General features: G+C 36.7%; 1 protein-coding gene across 1 annotated transcript in view; it reads right to left on the bottom strand.

Moving 5' to 3' along the window:
• Positions 1-21565, bottom strand: part of sim1.L (SIM bHLH transcription factor 1 L homeolog) — a 56186-nt gene that overhangs the window by 21234 nt on the left and 13387 nt on the right. The window contains exons 2-8 of the mRNA XM_018263368.2: positions 11602-11684; positions 7755-7844; positions 7243-7351; positions 7062-7147; positions 6414-6613; positions 5869-5975; positions 4739-4886 (exon numbers count right to left, since the gene is read on the bottom strand). Of these exons, the coding sequence (XP_018118857.1) occupies positions 4739-4886; positions 5869-5975; positions 6414-6613; positions 7062-7147; positions 7243-7351; positions 7755-7844; positions 11602-11684 (823 nt within the window). The remainder of the gene's footprint in view (positions 1-4738; positions 4887-5868; positions 5976-6413; positions 6614-7061; positions 7148-7242; positions 7352-7754; positions 7845-11601; positions 11685-21565) is intronic.

Genomic DNA, 21565 nt, shown 5'->3' with positions numbered 1-21565 from the left:
CAGACTAGTTTTCTAAGGAAATCTTTAATATTATACCCAGGAGATAAATAGGTCCGAACTTAACATGTCTGTTTGAAAATAGTACATTATTCTTTGCTGTACTGCTTGCATAATCATCTGTATCTATCCCTGTGATATAAGATAATATTAATAATCAGAGGCAGATTTCTAAATATTCGAGTTCAAGGGAAACAAAATTGCAGGAAAAAACGGAGACAAAACTTGCAGTTTTATTTCCCACTAGCATACTTAAGAAATCTTTGGTTTTTGTCTTTGGCAGGTCTTTGCTTTCATTACCAACTTGTAGTAGACTTTTTAGAACTAACTGCTAATTGGTTTATATTGGCATATGCACTTGTGAAATGTAACATATGTGTTTGTAATTCAACTATAATATGGTTGCTAGGACATAATTACCATAGCATTCAGACATCAGTTTGGAAGTCAGAATGTAAGGTGCATAGTATATGTCCTCACAAGTAACATAACCAATAAAAAATAACTGAAATAATAAAATGTAGTCCTCACAGTCGATTTGTTTTGGGTTGGTGCAGTCAGTGATCACTAGACAACCAGAGATAATATTAAAGGGAAACTAAAGTCTAAAATAGAATAATGCTAGAAATACTAAATATAAACATGAACTTACTGCACCAGAAGTCTAATTATACAAATGATTTATGCTTTCAAAGTTGGCTGCAGGGGGTCATCACCTTGTTACTTTGTTAAACCATCTTTGCAAGACTATGCACATGCTCAGTTTGATCTGGGCTTCAGTTGGGAGGTTAAGCTTAGGGATGGTCATAAATTATCAAAACAGCACAAGTCAAATAATTTTTGCCATAAATGACATACAGCAAGACTGATTAATAATCGGAACATACAGACTGCACTGGGTCTGTGGATACAAATCTCTACACAGTCGCCGGCTGCTTTATAGGGAAACAAACAAAGCTGCTCGAGTTCTGGGAAGTAAGGTGGTGGCCTCCCCCCTACAGTTTGAAAGTATGATCATTTCCCAGCAGAGCAGTTAGGGACTGTCTGAAGTTTCCTATCCGTAGTCAATGCAAGTAAAACGAAGGGTGAATTTCACTGCATACAGCAGGTTTCTTATACAAATGGTACACATTTTTTAATTAAAATATATTGGAGATTTTCCCATTAAAGAAAGTAATAATGGGATTTTATTTTTTTGCCTTTACATTCACTTTTATATACAGTAGGAACCTTTTAAATAGCAACCTGTAAATAGGCAGAATAGTAGGGCTATTAATTCAAAACTTTACACAATAAGAAATCAGGAAGACTTATTGAAAAGTTGCTTAGTATAGGTGTACATGGAATACTAAAAGTTAATCAAAAGCTAAACTTCCCCTTACATTTATCAGACATGACATGGATTTCATTTACATCTTAAACTGTCTGAAAGTTGACATTTATGTACTCTCATAGACAGACAGCTAATCTCTAAGCTTTCAAATACACCAAATGTATTTACAGTGGTACAATCGGATAAGAAAGTCAAAACATAATATAGGGACTTTAATGCAGAGATAGAAAATACAGATTGCGACTATATACAAATGCAAGCTTATGTTGATATGCCTGTAAGGTCTCAAAGAGATTCTTGGATTATGCTGAGGGCCTTTAATGATGTACATGAAGTGGATGGAGGACCCAGATGCAAAGCCAGTTAGCATGAGATTTTAGGTGATTTTTTTTTATCGCTCCAGAATATTCCTAAAACTTCAGCAAGATGGCTGTCTGATACAACATATTAATATAGTACATCTGTGGTCCAAGAGCCTTAGACAAATACAGAATTCCACTAAATGTTGAAGTGCTCAACCCCTTTTGGATCAGGCGCCAAACAGGGTATTACCCAACCTGCCCTGTCCGAAAAGTTGCCTTGTTTACTTTGTTTGAGCCAATAAAATTGCACAACTAAAAAGTTGAATCACTTATAAGACAAATACAGAGGCACAAATGGAATCTCGGGATTCTAAAAAGTCTGTAAAACCTCTGATCTGTGATATAGTATACTGTAGAACCTCCAACAGAGATACAAAGTCCTATAATTTTCTAGCAATTGTTGCTAAGACCTATTTCCCATATTGGCTCGTCATCACTTAATGGCTTGCGAATGACATAAACTAGCATTGTTGAATGAGCTTGTTGCAACTGAAAGGATTACATGGGATATTTGATGCAGGACACATGCAGACAGAAACCATGTCATGAATTTGCAGAAAAAGCATGTAAATGGTCATTAGTATCTTAACTTGTTAATTAAGCTATTAAAATTTTTTTATAGAAAGGCCAAAATACTCTCTCTATGAAATAGAGCTTTTTTGTAATTCAGATTGTCATTGTTTGTCTATGGAATGGTTTTAAAAATAAAAGTTTTTAACAAATCCTGCACTCACTCTCAATTCTTCAATCTCTTTCTCACTTCTCCTTACCTTTATAATCCAATCCTCAATAATTTCTATTTAGAACTGTGCCCATTTGTCTATAAAGACCCACTAACCAAAAGCATCTTCATTGACAAAGACAAGTTCTGCCTAGTTTTCACAGTGAAGTAGCAAAGCATTGCTTTTGTTTTCCTGTTGTCTGCTCTGCCTGTCATATCCAGCAGTGTTGGTTCTGGCGATGCCTTTATTAATGACAGACCATTCCCTCAAAACTAAAAACTATTTACTGTACAAGAAGTGTATATATATATATATATATATATATATATATATATATATATATATATATATAGATAGATATATATATAGATAGATATATATTGCTGAATGTACTGAGAGACATCATCACTCTTAGGAACAGCTCATATTCTTCATTTTCCACTACAGACGAAGGTACAAATTCAATCACATATTACTCATATCATTTTCTCAACTACATTCTTTTTAGTGTTTTTTTTAATTAATTGTTGGTAAAACTTTGCCGAGTGTATGGGTTTTCAACACTTCTGTAAAGGTGTTGCACATTTATTCATTTTTTTGATTAAGAGATCCTTTGAATAAGCCTCCATCCTTTGAAATGTATTGTGTTTTATATATATATATATATATAGATAGATATATATATATAGATAGATATATATATATATAGATATATATATATATATATATATATATATAAATAAATTTTTCCTTTTTTTCTACAAAAGACCTAGGAGTGCGGCTTTTTTGTATGGATATATATATATATATATTTAAAACACAATACATTTCAAAGGATGGAGGCTTATTCAAAGGATCTCTTAATCAAGAAAATGAATAAATGTGCAACACCTTTACAGAAGTGTTGAAAACCCATACACTCGGCAAAGTTTTACCAACAATTAATTAAAAAAAACACTAAAAAGAATGTAGTTGAGAAAATGATATGAGTAATATGTGATTGAATTTGTACCTTCGTCTGTAGTAGAAAATGAAGAATATGAGCTGTTCCTAAGAGTGATGATGTCTCTCAGTACATTCAGCAAATCTATACATTTTTTTCTCGCAGAGTATTGCGCATTTCTCTATTGATTTAGCATTCATATGTATACATCTTACTATGTTTCTTCTACTAAAAAAATCTGACAACAACATATCATATATATACCAGTGTGTATACTACATGTTAAATATACTATTAATCAAATAGTTTTCACAAATGATATCTTTTTTTGCCTTCCCTATAATCTGTAAACAAATTTAGCATTAATGAGATTGCTCATTAGCTGCAACTTTACTGCAAGTAAATCAAAGGTCCAAAGTTTCAACGGGAGAACTACATATGCTGAAGGAAAATGACTTTTAATGCTTTCATTAATGTAGTTCCCTACTGTGATGACTTTCTGACCAGTACAAATCACACAATATCCTTTATTAAAGAGCAAGTAGAACATTGTGTGGGTCAAAGTTATATGAGCTAACCAGAAAACTTAAGATATGCCTGCAGTTTTCTCACATGCTGTGTGGTGTGAACAGAGGTGGCATGTATCTTTCAAAAGCCAATGAGTTTATTCAAGTGGGATTTGCTAAACACCAGTTTAGGGTGGTTAACCAGCGTTGAAAAAAAATGTGAAGGGACGTCAGTCTGCAGTGATGCTACTTTTGCTGAACTACAGCTCCCAGGATCCCCAAATGTTAGTGGACAGAAGTTTGCGGGAGGGCGAGAGGTGAAAGAGTTAGAATGCTGAATGCTGCTTAAATGACTTTGGCAATGTAAGTCTTCAAAAATGCAATTATGACGATAGGAGCTACTTTAGGTTGCATGTTGTGTAGGCTCACTCAGCACATAATGGATGGGGGTTCTTTCCTGTACAGAGTGGTCTTGTTACAGCATAAAGATTCCCATGGTAAATAATCGCTGTCAGAGTGGTGCTATGCAGTCATGAGCCAGATTTCTGTCAGCTGTGTGCACATCAATGACTTCTAACCACAGTTTTATAATAAATAAGTAAAAGATTAAAAAAGGAGATTTATTGGCCAATCTGGTTGAAATTAAGCCAGCTGAACATGGATACAGAGAAGAAAACCAGATGTCCTATATGATAAGTGCTAGAATAAAAACCTCCCTACTTTAATGCGTGAACCATCAAGAAAAGGACATAAATTTACTTGCTTTCCTTAGTGCAGTGACAGACTGGAATCAGGTCTGAGAGTTCAGCTTAACTGGCTAAGGAGGATAGAATTCTGGATATACCTGATAGTGTTGATGTTCAAGGGTTACTTACGTTAGAACATAATTCACACTGACAATGCAGTGGGGTCTGGAGGACCTGCTGTTGTGCACAATGGTAGCATAACTCTGTACCCACACCCAGCCACCGTGCTTAGCCAGGAACCTGTAGTACTTGGTGGTGACCTGTCCTTTCACAAGCACTGCCAAGAGAAGCACAGAAAGGTACATTAGAATACTAATCAGTATGTATCCCTTGTCTCTCCCTTGCCCCACTACTACCTAGTTATCTAATACTGTACTTAATATCCTATAATTAAACTTTACTGTTCAATTTATTTGAAATCTCTTCAGGGCTATAGTAGGATTCAAACGTTTATGATATATTGTACTTGAAAAAAAAAAAGAGTCGGATTTTAAAAGTTAAATTAAAAAAATAGTATTGCCTGTTAGAATAGTTTTCTAGAAATGTCTATAAGGGTCATTTACAATAAAAAAAAATTCAGATTTAAATCACTTGTATTTTACACACAGTGCAGCATTTTGTCCCAAAATTACGCTGTCATTGTGGGCGAGTGTTCAGTTGTGTTCTTGACAGTTGCATCTAATGTATTATTATTATAATTATTATTATTGACACATATTTTTAGAGCGCCAACATATTTCGCATTGCTGTAAAATAAATGTGCTTATACAAGAAATCACATGAATATGCTAAGTAATTCGTTTTTATTATCATTTTTGTAACAATTTTTTTGTTAGCACTATGTCATATGGTGCATGCACTGGGTTGTTAATTTCAGAGGCAGAAAATCTTTCTTAATTCCCAGCCTAGGGCTGTACTAACATAGGTGCTAAATTGCAGTGTATCTTAGAACAGCCTGCTAAAAGTTTAAAATTAAAGAGAAAGATCTAATTTGTTTGAATAGGTAACTGCAATTGTTTAATTTAGTACCTATGTTTGTAAGTCAGTCCCTCTCTCTCTTTCTAACTGTGCTGTTAATAACTAAAGTAGACTATGGATAGACTGCTTGTTCATATCCCCTTGAATAAATCATTTACAAAAGTAATGGACATAGATTAGGTCACTGGTTATAAAATACTGTGGATATAGATCTATTTAATCATATTTTTTAGCCACTGCTGAAAATTGTATGAAGAACTGTCTACAAATAAAATTCTTACACAAGTGATGTGCACAGCGGAGATGAAACGTGTCACAGCCATGGACATGATGATATAACGTCTTTTCAATCAGATCTTGAGGCTCATATCCAGTTAATTCAGCTACCCTACAAAAAAGAAACATTTGGTAGTAAATAGTTGTTAATATATCGCATTCTCAGATCCCTCTGCTTTATCGTCAAATGTTTTAATCCTTCATAAAGTAACGTGGTTCATAACTATAGAAAGTATCCTTTTAGCTGGTTGGATTGCTTGACTAAACTACTGAATAATAACCAACATTATTTAGTGCCCATGGGAAAAATATTATTGTGCATTAGTCAGGGACCCCAATGGAGTCTCTGAACTCATGGTCACACCGTGTCTGTACAGTTTTTTCTGTGCAGGTTATCATCAGAAAGCAATCTCCCAGCATGTTAAAACTGATATCCAACTAGGCTTAACACACTGTACCAGGCTGAACCATAGAATCTGGTTCCAACTTCAGGCAAAGAAAAGAAATGATAAGCCCCCAACACTTTTTTTTATTGAGTTTTACAACTTACCTGGAATCTAAAAATATGAGCTTCATATCAAGGCTGGCTCTGAACATAAACATATTGCTGTGAAGTTTAATCTCTGTGACTGCACTGGGAGGAAGAGAATGGCCAACAGCCACCAGGCCCACATTTTGATAGCAGCCATCAAATGGCGACATGTCCAGACTGTACTGGCGAATCTTCAGGTACCCACTGCAATGTATCACCTGCAGTATACCATAAGATCAGTAGATCAGTTAACGCTTGAGGTAACATGTTTAATCAATATGCATATACATTTGTTTTATTCATGCTAACTCTATTATATATATATATCCACATGGTCACTCGTTGGTTAGCAGTGATGCCTTGCAGCCCACATGGGCACTATCTGTGGTATCTGCATGCTCTCTTTTTGTATCTGTGGGTTTCTGCCCACACTCAACAGGCAGGTTAATTGTCTCCAGACATAATTGATCCTAGTGTGTATGAAATTGATAGGGGACCTGGACTGTAAGCTCCACTGGGGCAGGACTTTATGTGAATGATTGATTATCTCTGTAAAGCACTGTGTAAATGTTATGGTGATATACATATAAAGGCTAATAATAATAGATATGTGCACATATTAAACAGCAAACTTATCTATCCAGTTCTTGTTTAACCAAGACCCACCTTATAGCCACCACATGTCAACCCTGCGTTCCGCTTTGCTAAAACACATTTCATCCGTAGGAAGAAGGAGCGCTCAATCTCATATTCTGCAAGAAAAGTGGCAGTTACCTTTAGTACATTACACCATACCACGAACTTCACAATATTACACCACTCTAAGTACCAACATCCTTGCTCTTACCCTGAACAAAGTGTGAGTGGTAAGGCTGGTGAGCTGTCAGAACTGCAGTCATCTCATCATGATCAGCAGGGTGAATATATTCATAAATACTGTTCCCAGTCAGCTCTACCTAAAATAAAGCAAGATGGAATGGAATGGAGAGGCTTTTGTTTCAGCATATCGTGTTCTGCATGACATAAAATTGAAACAAATCATTTATGTGCAAGAAAAGAAGCACCAAATGATATATCAGTGTCAATACCACATTCTATGACATCTATATAAACATGTAACCTGAGTAATTGCACAACAAACTAAACAAATACACTGACTAGTGCTTTCAGAGTATCCTACTTGTTCTCTGGGAATGTTGACACTGAGGTATCAAAGGATAAGAAAGAAAGATAAAGCACAGCACAGGATGAATGTCATCAGTTGATTCATCTGTTTATCTGGCTGGTAGTAATGTATTTCCTCAGTCACACCTGCTAGTGCGAGTAATTGTCTGTGCACTAATAACCTCTTTCACATACCTGTGATAAGCCCAGATGGACAGAAGCTGTTTCTGAGATGTACATGATTTTCCCATCGGGGGCCACCACAAAGATGAATCCATCTAGGGTCTAAGTAAAAAAGAGGAAGAACAGGTTGAAATGAGAAATAAGCTGAAATCGGGTTTATTTATCTGTATTCCCACAGTGAGGCCATTTAAATAAGATTTACATTGTGAATGTGCTTAGGTGGCCGCATATCCATTTTCCACTGCTTTATACTTCTAGTTTTCCAATCAAACATGACTGAGGCAGGAGGAGCTGCATGGGGTGTGTGTTTAATCTCTTATTGTTTTATATATTGCAGCTTAGCACTTGCTGCACTGGGATGGTCCATGTCTCTCCCAGCAGGGACAGGGCCTCTACTTTTCTGCAATGCACAATTCTACATTACACAAATTTTATGGTTTCTTACCAAGGTGATGTTTGATAAATAGCTCATATAACTAACAACAGGGGATTTGATACAGATTTGCCTAAGAACAAAACCAAAACAACTACTGGATAAACTTAAAACAGGAAAATCAAGGATTCCAATTTTCAAGACCTCTTACCACCACTTCTGTCCAACGAAGCCCAGTATCAATGAATTAAAATGTGGTAACAAAAAGGTCAGACACAGAATTTAACTGCAAAAAGTTGTAGTGCTTTTAATTACATGACGTGTTTCGAGCAGGAGCTCTTTTTCAACTACTGGATATAATATTACAATATTGATTTATTGTTAAGGATGTGAGGAAAGGAAATAAATAGTCTATTTACCTACATACGGTATATATAGATATAACACACATTCAATTACAAATCTTGGGTATATTATTATTATAATTAACATATTTTGCAGTGTTGTACAACCAAAGGGATCATAGCCAAATACATGTGTGTGTATATATATATATATATATATATATATATATATATATATATATATATATATATATATATATATATATATTTATATATATATATACACACACACATAAAAAGGATCAAGATAGTGTAAAATTCTATCAATCGTATATATATATATATATATATATATATATATATATATATATATATGTAAAGATTTGTGAACATCAAAAACATTATAAATGTCCTTCTCTGCGTCACCTTTACTAGCAAATAATACTGCTAAGTCAAGACAATACACCATAGAATTAGATTTGTTGCTTTGCACACACACCAGTGGGAAGAGACTGAAACCTTGTGTTTACATGAGGCAGCCTCATGTAACTGTTCTTTTTGTTGCCTTCAAGCACTGAAAGCCTAACACTGCATTACAGTGTTTTGTCCTCTTTAAAAAGAGAACAGGATCTTGAGATGGCAACCTACATTTTGAAGCAATAAAAAGATCAATGCATGGCTCATTCTCAAGTTCTGCTTGCTACCCCAGGTGAGCAAAGACCTCATACTACATAAATAAGCTGTATTTTTGATTCAACAATAGCCATTACTGAAAGGCCAATACTAGGTACACAGCATTTTGAGTGAGGCAAAAAGAGCAGAAAAAAACTAGAGGGGATCTACTGAACAATATTTTTACCACATCAACATCTGACATTTGGGGGGTTATTTATCAGGATGGGCCAATTTGATCAGTTTCGTTTTTGACGCGCATCTTTTTTGTGATGTGGCGAAACAAGGCGAAAAAAAACGCCCATTCCTAGTTATTTATCATGGTCCGAATATCCAAACCTCGAATAATTCATGGTTTTTGGAGGGAAAAAAATGATAATTTTTTCAAGATTTATTAAAGTCCGATGGTCTAAAAACTCAGAATCCGAAACCCCAGCATCTAAAAGCACTCGAGGTCCTGTATAAGTCAATGGGGAAGGTCCCAGTGTCTGCGCTGATGTCCGTACTGATATCTGATGAGTGTGTGGTTTCTGCGTAAAAAAACTCCACTCACTCTTTGTGAGTTTTTTGCGCAGAAACCACAAACAATTCGGAGTTTTCAGGGAAAGCTCCGAAGTTTGCCCAACCCTATTTTTTCGGGCTTTTTTCTTCATCAATAAGGTCCATTCGGGCAATCAGAGTTGCTTGGATTTCTAACTTTGAAATACTCAGATAAATTCAGACCTTGATAAATAACCCCCTTGGAGTGAGGCACAATTACCATAGAAAATACTCTGCCTCTTTAGCTGCTAATCTTCATCTCAGCAACTGTTGTTTGTACAGTGTACTATTTTATATTTATATCCCAAAATTATTTCCAAAAATAAATAGATAATTAAAAATTATTGGTAAATGTATATATATGTAGGATCCAGATAAAAAGCAAATTCATCAATATTATTTTAAAAATGATAAAAAATACACAATTCAAACATCAAAATCCCAAGCTTTCATCGTTATGCATGTTTATTACATATAGGTACACTATTATTATTATTTATAAAGCTGTAACATATTGTGTAGAGCGTACAATGGAAGGGTGTGCTCATCAAACATACAAATTAATAGAAACAGAAATGCATAAATATTTTACCCTAAGTAATTTTTCACCACTGTTGGATGGATTTTCTGCACAGCGATTACATCTGCACAAGGAATTACAGGAGTATTAAATTACAATCAACTTGTGCTTAAACACTGTCAAAATCATATAATTGTAATTTACTTAACATTTCAGTATATGGGCCCCATTAAAGAGACCACATTAGAGTCCAGTGAAAAACTCTTTAGCGGCTAATAACATTGAAACGCTAGACAAAACTGAAAATAGACATAAAACTCCCAGGGAAAAATGTTACTCCTGTGTGTCTCCAAAATAGGCATTACATAGCACTGCTTCAAAGTCTAGTACTGTACTAGAAAAATGCACTTAGTGCCTCTAGAAGAAATCAGAGCAGGTGGGCATTGGTCAGCTAACATTGCTATTAAAGGTTTATATACACTAATTATTTAACTCAAGTCAAAGAAAAGTAAAGCCTCTCTTTTATTCAGTACACTCATTTAACAAGGTATTTATAATTGACAAATTGGGCTGATCCAATTGTTTAGACCATGGGCAATGATTAATTCATAACTGAGGCCAATGGAGGGCCATTGGGAGTGGACAACATCAATGCTCTGTAGGCCTCACCCCACCAGATTTTCAAACCTGCCAGATAGATATTTGTTTGATTTATAACCAGACATCCATTAGTGTGGACGATGGGGATGGCCCACACATGGCAGATTAAATCTGCCGCAGAAAGGCAAGCCCTCACTTATAAAAAATAAAGAATCACCATATTCCAGAAATCTAAACAAACATTTCAAACCCTAATTAGTGGTTCAGCCTACATTACAATCAGAAAAATGTGGGTCTCATACAATGGTTGCAGTTTTCCCTAAAAGCACAGCAGCAGCCAAAATTCTTCCTTACAGAGTAGATGTGGGGTTTCTGATCAGTGACCGTGTTTCTCATTGAGCACTTCAAACAAAATGTTTTTTTATCCTTCAGGAGTATAAATTGTGACACTAGCTGTGCATCAAAAACCCAGTAGGAAAGCATAAGCCAAAAGAGTTATCTATAGAAATGGGAATAAGATTGAAAAAAAAAAAAAGGTCTGTCTTCCCCAGAATGCTGTTTTATACAAGATATTTTAGATATACTATTGATATATGAAGTGAAGACTATTTTACATTTAAATAAAGATTCTTATTTGTGTGTGAGAAAATTGAAACACTTGTATACAATTCATTGGAAACTCTATTTCCACTTTCCAGCAGAGTGTGTCATTAAAAAAAGGTGAAGGGTTAAAGATTACACAGATGGATAATTAAAAGTTCAAGGAAAGGTCTGAATTCCTCAATCATTAATGAAAGGCTATAACTTTACCTGTAAAAGGTGGGATCCCAGTTCCCGGCCAACATTATCCAACGTGCTAGGCCTAGTAGTGTGCCCCCAGGCTTCTCCAAGTCCTGTGCAGAGACACAAACAGAAAAGGGGGTAAGAAGGTTGAGTCCAGACACACAGGCAGCAGAGTCATCTGTTTCATGTCTCAAGGACTAGCCTAAGCAGTGTAGGAAAACATTCTGCTGTATAGGCAACAACATCATGTAGCAAGCATTTTAAGTGATTTCTTCTGTATGGAAGGATCATATGTCGGCTATTCAGGGTAGTAAAAAGTTGGTTGTCATATACTGTAAATTGCACATTTTTAGCTTATAGATATACAGAGGGTAATAATATTTTAGAGAAATGCAGAGCAAGGATCCTGATGCTCTCCCTGATGTATACCTCTACCTAGAGGTATAAAGGACCTCTAGGTAATGTGATGTACAATATCCTAAGGCTGCTAAAAAACATGTCAATAATAAAAAAAAACATTTTTTATTACTAAGAACTATGTTAGCTTAAATAAACTCTAGAAAAAAATCTAATTTTGTATTTAAAGGGTTTTTCATGAGGATGAATGACTTCTTTATCTTAGCTGCATTCTATTTTCTATTATTTATTTTATACAGTTTTATATTTTAAGAAAAATTAATTTGCTTTAGTTTCCTTCCTCTGGTGTTTCCCAATAGCCATTCAATAAACCAGGTTGCCCATTCTTTACATTGTTACAATTACAAATATTAGTTGATACATTTCTCAGCTGCTTTCGAAGAATCTCAGCAAATGAGATATCGATTGTACCAGCTGAGTTTTGCAAAATGCACCAAGCGTGCTCAGTAGGGCGGAAACTCCTGCTGAAATGTACCAAATAATGTAAAATGTAACAGTTTGGACAGTCAGTGACCCACATAGGCCCACAATCACGAATCATAAGGCCCCATTCTACTAAGTTAACAGGTCTGCCCACCACGACAGACCTAATTGCCCTAATTGCATATTGGTCACCTGGGCCCCTGGACAGACAGCCCTAACAAAAAGTAAAATGGGGCCCTGATGAAAAAAACATCCCTTTCATGCAAAGTCTAGCTCCTGGTTTGAAGCCTGTCTAGCAGTATAAAGCTAAATAAAATAAAGCTAAATAAAATAGAAAATGAATGGAGGTTCAGAATTGCAAAAGTGCTCAGATTACTATACTAAATATGTTTACACCAATCATTTTTTTTGGGTCCTTTAAATGAAAATGTTCCACTATCCCACTGTCCACTGTGCAAGACAATATAATAAGAATAAAGAACGCCACTCGATCTGTGTAAATCTCACTCCATCTACTTTTTTAATACAATTGGAGCTTCATGAGACTGTTCTAGAGACGTTATGGGATTGTTGATGGACTATATGTTGAAACAATAACATCGTACTGTAAATAAAACGTAATCTTGTTGAATAACTCTTGTTTTGTCAAATATTGAACTATAACTCACCTTCACCACATGTAACTGTGCAATATTGGAGCTCAGGTATTGTACACCTGATGAAGAGTCATGCTCCTGAAAAGCTGTGTGCACTAAAAGTGTTGCTCTTTTTAGCATCCTTGCACTTGGGCATAAATTGCCCCCTATATTTTACAGACAGCAAACTTTTGATAATTAAAATACTATTGTTACATTATAATGGCATTATGTATTGTAATAAGGGCATAATCATGTCAGCTCTTTGTAAGACAGCGTGTTCAGAGGTATAAAGCAAATGTACAATAATAAGAAAAAGCCTTAGACGGAAAAGGGCTCTTGAGGCATATGGAGTGATAAAAAAGAAACTGACAGATCAACACAGGAGGCAAGCTGAATATAAAACAAGTCCTTCCTGACATAACGTATAGAATAAGAATCTAGATCGCTTAAAACCAAGGAGGATTTCAGAAATATAACTCTACCTGAGGTACCATGTGTTGCTTTGGAAGCTTGACATAACACATTTTTGAAAACGGAATATTTAAAAACAAACTCCTTTCTGTCAAGCAGACTGATACTATTTTTAGTTTTGGAATAACAGGTAATTATTTACACATCATTTCCAGTTCAAAGTCGTAAACATACCACATAAAGTTAACCGTGGGAAAAGCAAGGTTAATGCCACCAACCTTAAAAGACTAACCCAGAGCTCTGGAAATAGACATCACAAAAGCAAGGAGCACTGGAAATTGTAAACTTTTTAACTAAAAAAGCGTATGGAATCATGGGTATCAATTGTAATAATACAGTTTCTCCTTTGGAACAGTCTGTCAAGATCGTTGACACATCATTCTACTATTCATACTGAAGTTGCACTCTATTAATCTATTGTTTTTGCCCCAAAATGCACTGCTGAATATTTCTCTAATATACCGAAATTCTGAAATTACATTAATCATCGTCTTAAATTTATGTGTTTCCTCCTTTTACTGCAATGCACTGCTGGGTAATTCTCCATTACAATTGAGTAGTGCAATGTCATTGGTCAGATGGCAGGTCAACAGTTCTGGAGTAAACAGATCATAGAGTGAAGCTCAGAACCTTTGAAAGCCCCATAGGTACATGTTTTGCCCTTACAAAATTAAGTTGCTGTTCTTCGTGTAAAACAGTGGAAAGATGAAAAAATTAGTAATAAAAAATAGCAACAATAAATTTGTAGCTAGAAGGCGCATTTTTTTAGCTGATGTCAGTGATCCCCCCATTTAAAAGCTGGAGAGCAAATTATTTAAATCTATAAAAAGTGATGACAACCAATTGAAACGTTGCTTAGAATTTTAGCGATTCTATAACATACTAGAAGTTAACTTAACTAAAGGTGAACCGTCTCTTTATTGTGAAATCTACAAGTTCAAGGTCAAAGCTTAAAACCACTTGTGAAAACTTAGCGGCCTATTTATCAAAATTCAAATGTATGAGTTTTTTTTTATACTTCGAATAAACTCGTAATTTTAAAACTCGAATATTTGTTCATTTATCAAAAAATCCGAAAACTCAAATTTGTCGAGTTTACAGGCTTAAAAAATGTGAATTTGTAAGTTTACAAGCTCAAAAAAACTCAAACATTTCTAATTAAAAAATGGTTTGAATTTTGCCTAGTACAACTCCCATTGACTTCTATATGGACCCGCCAGCATTTAGAGGCTGAAGTTTTACAATCGAGTTTTTCGAGTTTTTTGTGCTTAATAAATACCAGACATTCGAGTTTTTTTTTTTTTAAAAAATATAACTCGAATTTGTGAATTATTGTGCAAAAGAAATCAAATTGTGGCAAAAATTTAAATTCAAACTTTGATAAATCACCCCCTTATTGTAAGGAAATCCACATAGATCAATATAAATTAAAACCAAAATTGTTTAGCTTCCCAAATAATAAGTGTGAGCAATAACAAGAGAAGACATGAAAGCTAACAGCTCCACAGTTAAGCTGGCCATAGATGCAAAGATCTGATCTTTTTGGACCGTGTATGGAGAGTCCCGACATTTTTCGTCCGGTGGAAATCGGTTGTTTGGTCGATTGGACAGGTTAAAAGATTTCTGTCGGCTGCGGGTAATATCTCTGCGTGTATTGTCGATCGTACGATTTTCAGAGGGAGACTGTTACTAGCTTTGGTCGGACATAACTTTCGTACTATTGCTGTCAGGGGCAGAACATCGGCTGATCTGTTCTTTTACTACATTATTTGATCTGAATGGTTAGTGGCAGGTCGGGAGATGGGGAAGTCCGATCGTAACTTGATTCATATGATCGGATCTTTGCGTCTGTGGCCAGCTTTACGCTGCACATCCTAATGTTACAATCATTTATACAAGCTAAAGAACAAAAGGAAAGTAGCCATATTATAAGTGAGTCCCTCATATGCTCTCATCACATTCAGCATGTAGTCTAATCAATTGGAAAGCATACCAGATCAGCCTGTATATGGCTGCCCAAATCGCACTAAGACCCTTGGGTACATATATAAAAGTGAAGTCTTTTATATATAGTGTTCAGCAATGCTGGTCATACACTAGATAACCTGATTTTTATACAGCCAATCAGCCTGGGTCTTGAACCAGTGGTGTAACTGCCATACAGCAGACTCCATGATTGCTGGGGGCCTGGGCTACAAGGGGGACAGACCTCAGGATCTGTTCTGTCTCCCCAGCTGCTGCAAACTACAAACGGTGCTGCCTGCTCACTTGTTTAGTGCAGGCATCTGTGTATGCACCGGGTCCCTTCCAAAAATGTTTTGCACGGCAGCCACTTGCAGATACGCCACTGTCCTGAACAGGCAAAAATTATACATTTGGCCATCCTGGTAGACTGTGTGCTGCCCAAAGGTTCAGGTAATGTGATCAGTCAGCCCTACTGTCCAATCAAATCTTAAAGGGGTTGTTCACCTTCCAACACTTTTTTCAGTTCAGTTGGTTTCAGATTGTTCTATGTGTGATTGTTTTGTCACACATAGAACATTGAAGTGTAAAGTTTAATTTTTCAACTTCTAAAGCAGCTCTGGGAGGGGGGTCACCGACTCTCTAAACTGTTCTAAATGAATCCATTTAGTTGATACATTTCTTATCTTTGTCCTTGCTGAGCAGAATCTCTGGGTTTCATTACAGGCAGCTGTTAGAATTGATAGTTGCTAATACTCCAGAGATGCTGCTGAAAAATGTATTAACTAAATGTTGCAAAATTATAACAGTTCAGAGTTTGCACCTGAACTACGGAGCTGCCAGACTCAAACACCAGAGACAGGGACATTAAACTCATGAGGCAATTTCGACTTTGAAAAACGTGTCGCCGCGTGTGAGTAGGCGCAGGCAACTTTAGTGCTAGCGGGTGCAAGATACCAGCAAGCCATTCAGGGAGATTAGACGCGGCGATTAGTCGCCAGACGACTAATCTCCCTGAAATCTTCCCGTGTGGACTAGCCCATCTCATCTGCTCTACTAACCCAAATACATCAGCCACATCAAACAACATGTTTTGCTTTACTCCTGCAGTATAAATTACCATGGGCCCCCACTAAGGTCTGTGGGGCAGTGGCAGTCACAACAACCACAGTTATATCTCTATTTTAAAGTGATAAGTAAACACCATGAGAAAGGTGTTCGGAAGGCTTTCTCATAAGAAATGATATTTAATTGTGCCTTGTGCATGCTTTCTAGCACTAAGAATATATTAACTGATGTGCAGGCCCTCTTATAAATATTTTTCCATAAGAAAGTTAAAGAAAGAAAAATAAAGGCAAGAAATATAAAAATATTAACAAAATACAGGGTATACCAATTTTGTTTATTTCAAAAGTTGTTTTAGATGACGTGGTTGATGATGGGGGAACTTGGGAAAATGCCAATTTTGCCTGGAGTTGTGACCATATTGCAAGAAGTAGCCTAAAAAAGCATTTTAAAAGCAAAAGCTAAAAAAGTGTAAACTAAGTTGCAGATTTTTAAATGATCTGTGCTCCAAGTCTCTGTGGTGGTATTTCTGATGCATGTGTCAGAAACAACATACCCACTCAGCAAAGTACTTGTTTGCTTTCCTTTGTTGATGTAAGCTTGCCTTGGGTGATAGGATCTATAGCAGGAGATAAGCCCTCTCGGTGCTTTCTCTTGGTAAAAACTGTTGACAGCTAATGATCCCAGAAATTTCACACATTTGTTTCGTACACTAATTGGGCAGCAGGGTGGCTCAATGGGTTGCCATTCTGCTCGACAGCGCTGGGGTCCTACATTTGATTCCAGCCAGGGCATTATCTGCAATGAGTTTGTAGATACTTTCTACGTCTACATAGCTGTACTCCAGTTTACTCTCACACCCCAAAAACATACAGGCAAGTTAATTAGTCTCTGGTTAAACTGATTTTAGTGAATGTGATAGGGACCTTATATTGTAAGCTCCACTGGGGCAGGGAATGATGTGTATTCTCTGTAAAGCACTGCAGAAGGAAAAAAATAGAAAAAACTATTAAAGACGAATAAGCAAGTAGTTGTCTCCCAAAGTCTGGTATCACCATATAAATCAGAAGATGTAAAATAATTTAGATCTTTAGCTCCAAGGCCAGAATATTATATAACCTTGTGCAAAGTGAATATACTTTCATTTCTTATTATGCCATGGGCACATTCCTCTGCTTCTATGTGCTCATACCAAGAAAGAAAGAAAAAACGTCATAAAAACAAAGACTGGATTCTCTGCTGTAGCCTTTGTAACCATCTTTCTTCATATGGTCATTTAGTATTGTAAAATGGCTACGGTAAATAGCTATATGACCATCTCTCCTGCATCTGGGTGTGTTTACACAGTCTAACTACTTGTTTAATAATATCTGTAGTCTTTGTAAAATCTGTTCCATTTACTTCTGTTGCTTAACTTTAAGTGGCAGTAATTATGGCACTGGAAGGTGGGACTAGATAAAGGAGTTGCTGCTGGTCTGTTATTGGTGTAGATAGATAGATAGACAGACAGACAGACAGACAGACAGATGATAGATAGATGGTAGATAGATAGATAGATAGATAGATAGATAGATAGATAGATAGATAGATAGATAGATAGATAGACAGACAGATGATAGATAGATGGTAGATAGATAGATAGATAGATAGATAGATAGATAGATAGATAGATAGATAGATTTATTGTAAATGCTTAGAATTCAGAATGCTGAAAATTGAGAGTGCCATAGAAATGCTAAGCAATGGAAAGGAAAGGGTATCCCAAGACTATTGACCTGCATTTGGCCGGTCTCACAGCGAGGCTTAGCCCGCATACATCCCAGTGGCGCTATGCAAACACTTTCCTTTTCATTGAGCCATCTGTCTCACACTTTGTTTCTCTATCTTAAGTCTTTTTTATCCCCCGACTCTTTCACAGAACCTGTTCTTCCCTCTCGTTTTTTTCCCTATTAATCTCTTTTCCAATCTGTCTGAATGGAACTATTTTGTCCAAACAATTACCATATAAGTTATACACGCACTTCTGCCACCTCAGAGTTTGGCGCGCAGTGGATTCGCTCAGCAACAGCGGAGCACATAGAGAGTGTTTCTCAGGGGATTACAAATGGGCACTGACGGCCGGGTACCTAATGTAATAACACCATCTTGATTGGGCACAAAGAATAAAAAAAAACGTCTCCTAAATCCTCAGTGAATGTGGCTCCAGCGGAAACCACCGTGAAAAAAAAACAATGTGATATAAAAATGGACTTTATTAATGATTGACTTCGTATTACGTTCCGGGTCAAACGCAGACATTAACAATTCCTCTGCTGTTTTACTCCTTTATAATGTACGCGCTAATCATGTTATCGTGTGTTTATTATATATATATATATATATACACACACACACACACACACACACACACACACACACACAAAGGCAACACAAACAATCTGAATATTGTTCCATTCTTCCATGGAGACAGCAGACATCCGAATTGCATAGGGGTTTATAGTTGTTTATTAAACTTAAGTGAACAGTCTAATTAGCAAACCTTAGAGAGGAAATAAAAGCCCAGCAGTCTGAGGTTAATACATAACAGGTTAACTATACAACTCCGGCTTCTTCGAGCAGAACAGTCCTCGCGCAACTTTTTTTTGCTTTTTTTTTTCTGATCCAAAAGGCATTCCATCACCGATTATTAGCACCCTACCATGATTCCTATATGTTGTGCACACACTTTATACACCTATACATAGTACATATGGACACATTGTACCTTTTGTCAACACAGTGATTGTTGCACTTGACCTAGCACAGCAAAGTGTGAGATTACTTTAATTAGGTTATTTAGGTTTAAAGAAAAGTCCCCGCCCCCATTCAATAGAATTCCATTGTACAATGGAGATAAACCCTTGTTCTATGGATGTGTGCTGGAGGGGGCACAAGTGATGTAGGAGCAGCTGAGGCTGAGTGTATACACTTGTCAGAGGCATATGACCCAGCTACACGGCATGTACACAACCGAGCGTTTCCATTCGCTGCGCCCCACAAATCCATTTCCATTTCAATACACCCAGACCTGCAGATTTACCTCAATGGACTCACTGCGCTCTCTCTGTAATTTCCTCAAAATGAGATTTCGATTTCTAAAACAAGAAACCAATTAGTAACCAAATGAGGCGGAGGAGATTCGCCCAAATTGCCCTAATCCCAGAGGCAGCATTTAGGCCAGTGGCTTTCGAGTGAATGCTGAGCAGGGCCCCTGCTCCAATGGAAATTGATCCACTACTTCAGAATGAATGTCTTCCCACTCAGGCCTGGTCACCCCTCCCCCTATCCCCTCAGTCGAGACACCCTTTGCTGAAAGTAATTCATTAGTGGACCCTCCGCACCCGTCAGCGCCATGGTACCAGGAAACAGGAATCCTACATCCAATATGTGCTGAGAAATTGTGTGGAGAATATGTGCATACAGGTTGCCTACCACTATATCAATCAAATATCCCTCATTAAAATATAATCAATCTCTCTACCATTGCTACCTCAGTTATTTGTATCTATAAGCAGAATTATAGCTACTCTCTTGTGCTGTTATAAAGTAACATACAGTATCACCACCACCACACAAATGAACACCATCCGTGTGATATCGGCTTTATCGCATATTCTAAGTTAGAACCCGTGTGTTGGAGCTAAATTGCACTTGTAGGTGTGAGGTCCTTTTTTTCCACACTAAAGAGCACCCTGGGAGTGATGTATGCTAATCTCCCTGCTCAGAAACACCCCAGTCAATAAAGCCATATGTCTCTTACAGGATTACAATACATTATAGGAAGAAGGGGGGAAAACACTCAGCAGGAATATAATGAGATTATGCAATACATTCCTTACAACTGGCCGCCAAAATTGTTTTTAAAAAATCCTAATGCTTTTGAAAACAAACCAATACACTGCTTCCATGAAACAAATAAGTACTGTAACAGGATGTTTAGGACTTTGTTTTGCATCGCCTTCGTAAACGATAATGGCAAACCGCCATATTTACTTATGCCTGTGGTAGGCCCGGACTGGCAATCTGTGGGTTCTGGCAAATACCAGAGGGGCTGCTGTAAGTTGCCATAGACAGTCACTATATATTGGGCTGGTGGGGGGCTGTTTGGGCTGCTGTGTGGCCTGTCTGGGCCTCTGTGTACCTGAAATGCCAGGGCCTAATTTGAATCTCAGTCCAAACCTGGCCTGTGGCATAGACTATTGTACAACACACTGACAGCTCATGCCCCATTATTAATCAAACAATAGTTCCATCTAATCAGAACTCAGTGGCAGAGCGAATAAATCCAAACAGAAGACAGCAGTCTCCCCGCAGATCAGGGGCTTATTTATACGTCTACTCACAGGGTCAAGCTACTGCTCTTTCCTCTGGAACAATGGGCACAGTTTGCGAATAGTGTCTGAATCCCATTCTGGGCTGTTTGTCTAATTATACCATAATAATTACTTGTTCAGGGGAAAGCAATAGATGCAAAGGAGATTACTATGCACTTAATCCGCAGAGGGCTAAAACATCAGAACAGTACAGATTCTTTACTCTCACTCCCTCTTCCCCACTACCCCCCACTGAAATTATTACAATTCAGGGAAGGTTTTAATTTCTTTTTTTTATTTGTCATTTCTATGTACTTGTCACTATGCACTTTTATCCGAGTGACCATGGAGCAGCCGGTGCTGTGCAAACATTCACTTTGCCTATTGCGTTTTGGTGTAGGGGGTTGGAAACACATTTTATTCCTATTTAAAAAAAGAAAAAACGTCATTCAATAAAACATATATGCAGCAATCCAGTACAAGGTAACTAATAGGGTTTTCTTTCTTCAGACTTCTTCTCATACATACTGCCTTGTTAAACATTCACCTTCCAAAGGTGCCTATTTATAAAGCTGTGTAAAAGTGTGTTATTAGAATACAGTTGAATACCTTGGTATACTGTGTAACAACAAGTATATTTAAATAAGCCATGTAATTATATTA

Source organism: Xenopus laevis, chromosome 5L (genome assembly GCF_017654675.1).
Source record: "Xenopus laevis strain J_2021 chromosome 5L, Xenopus_laevis_v10.1, whole genome shotgun sequence".
Taxonomy (NCBI): domain Eukaryota; kingdom Metazoa; phylum Chordata; class Amphibia; order Anura; family Pipidae; genus Xenopus; species Xenopus laevis.
Note: the sequence above shows the minus strand (reverse complement) of the source record. Positions and strands in the feature narration are given on the sequence as shown.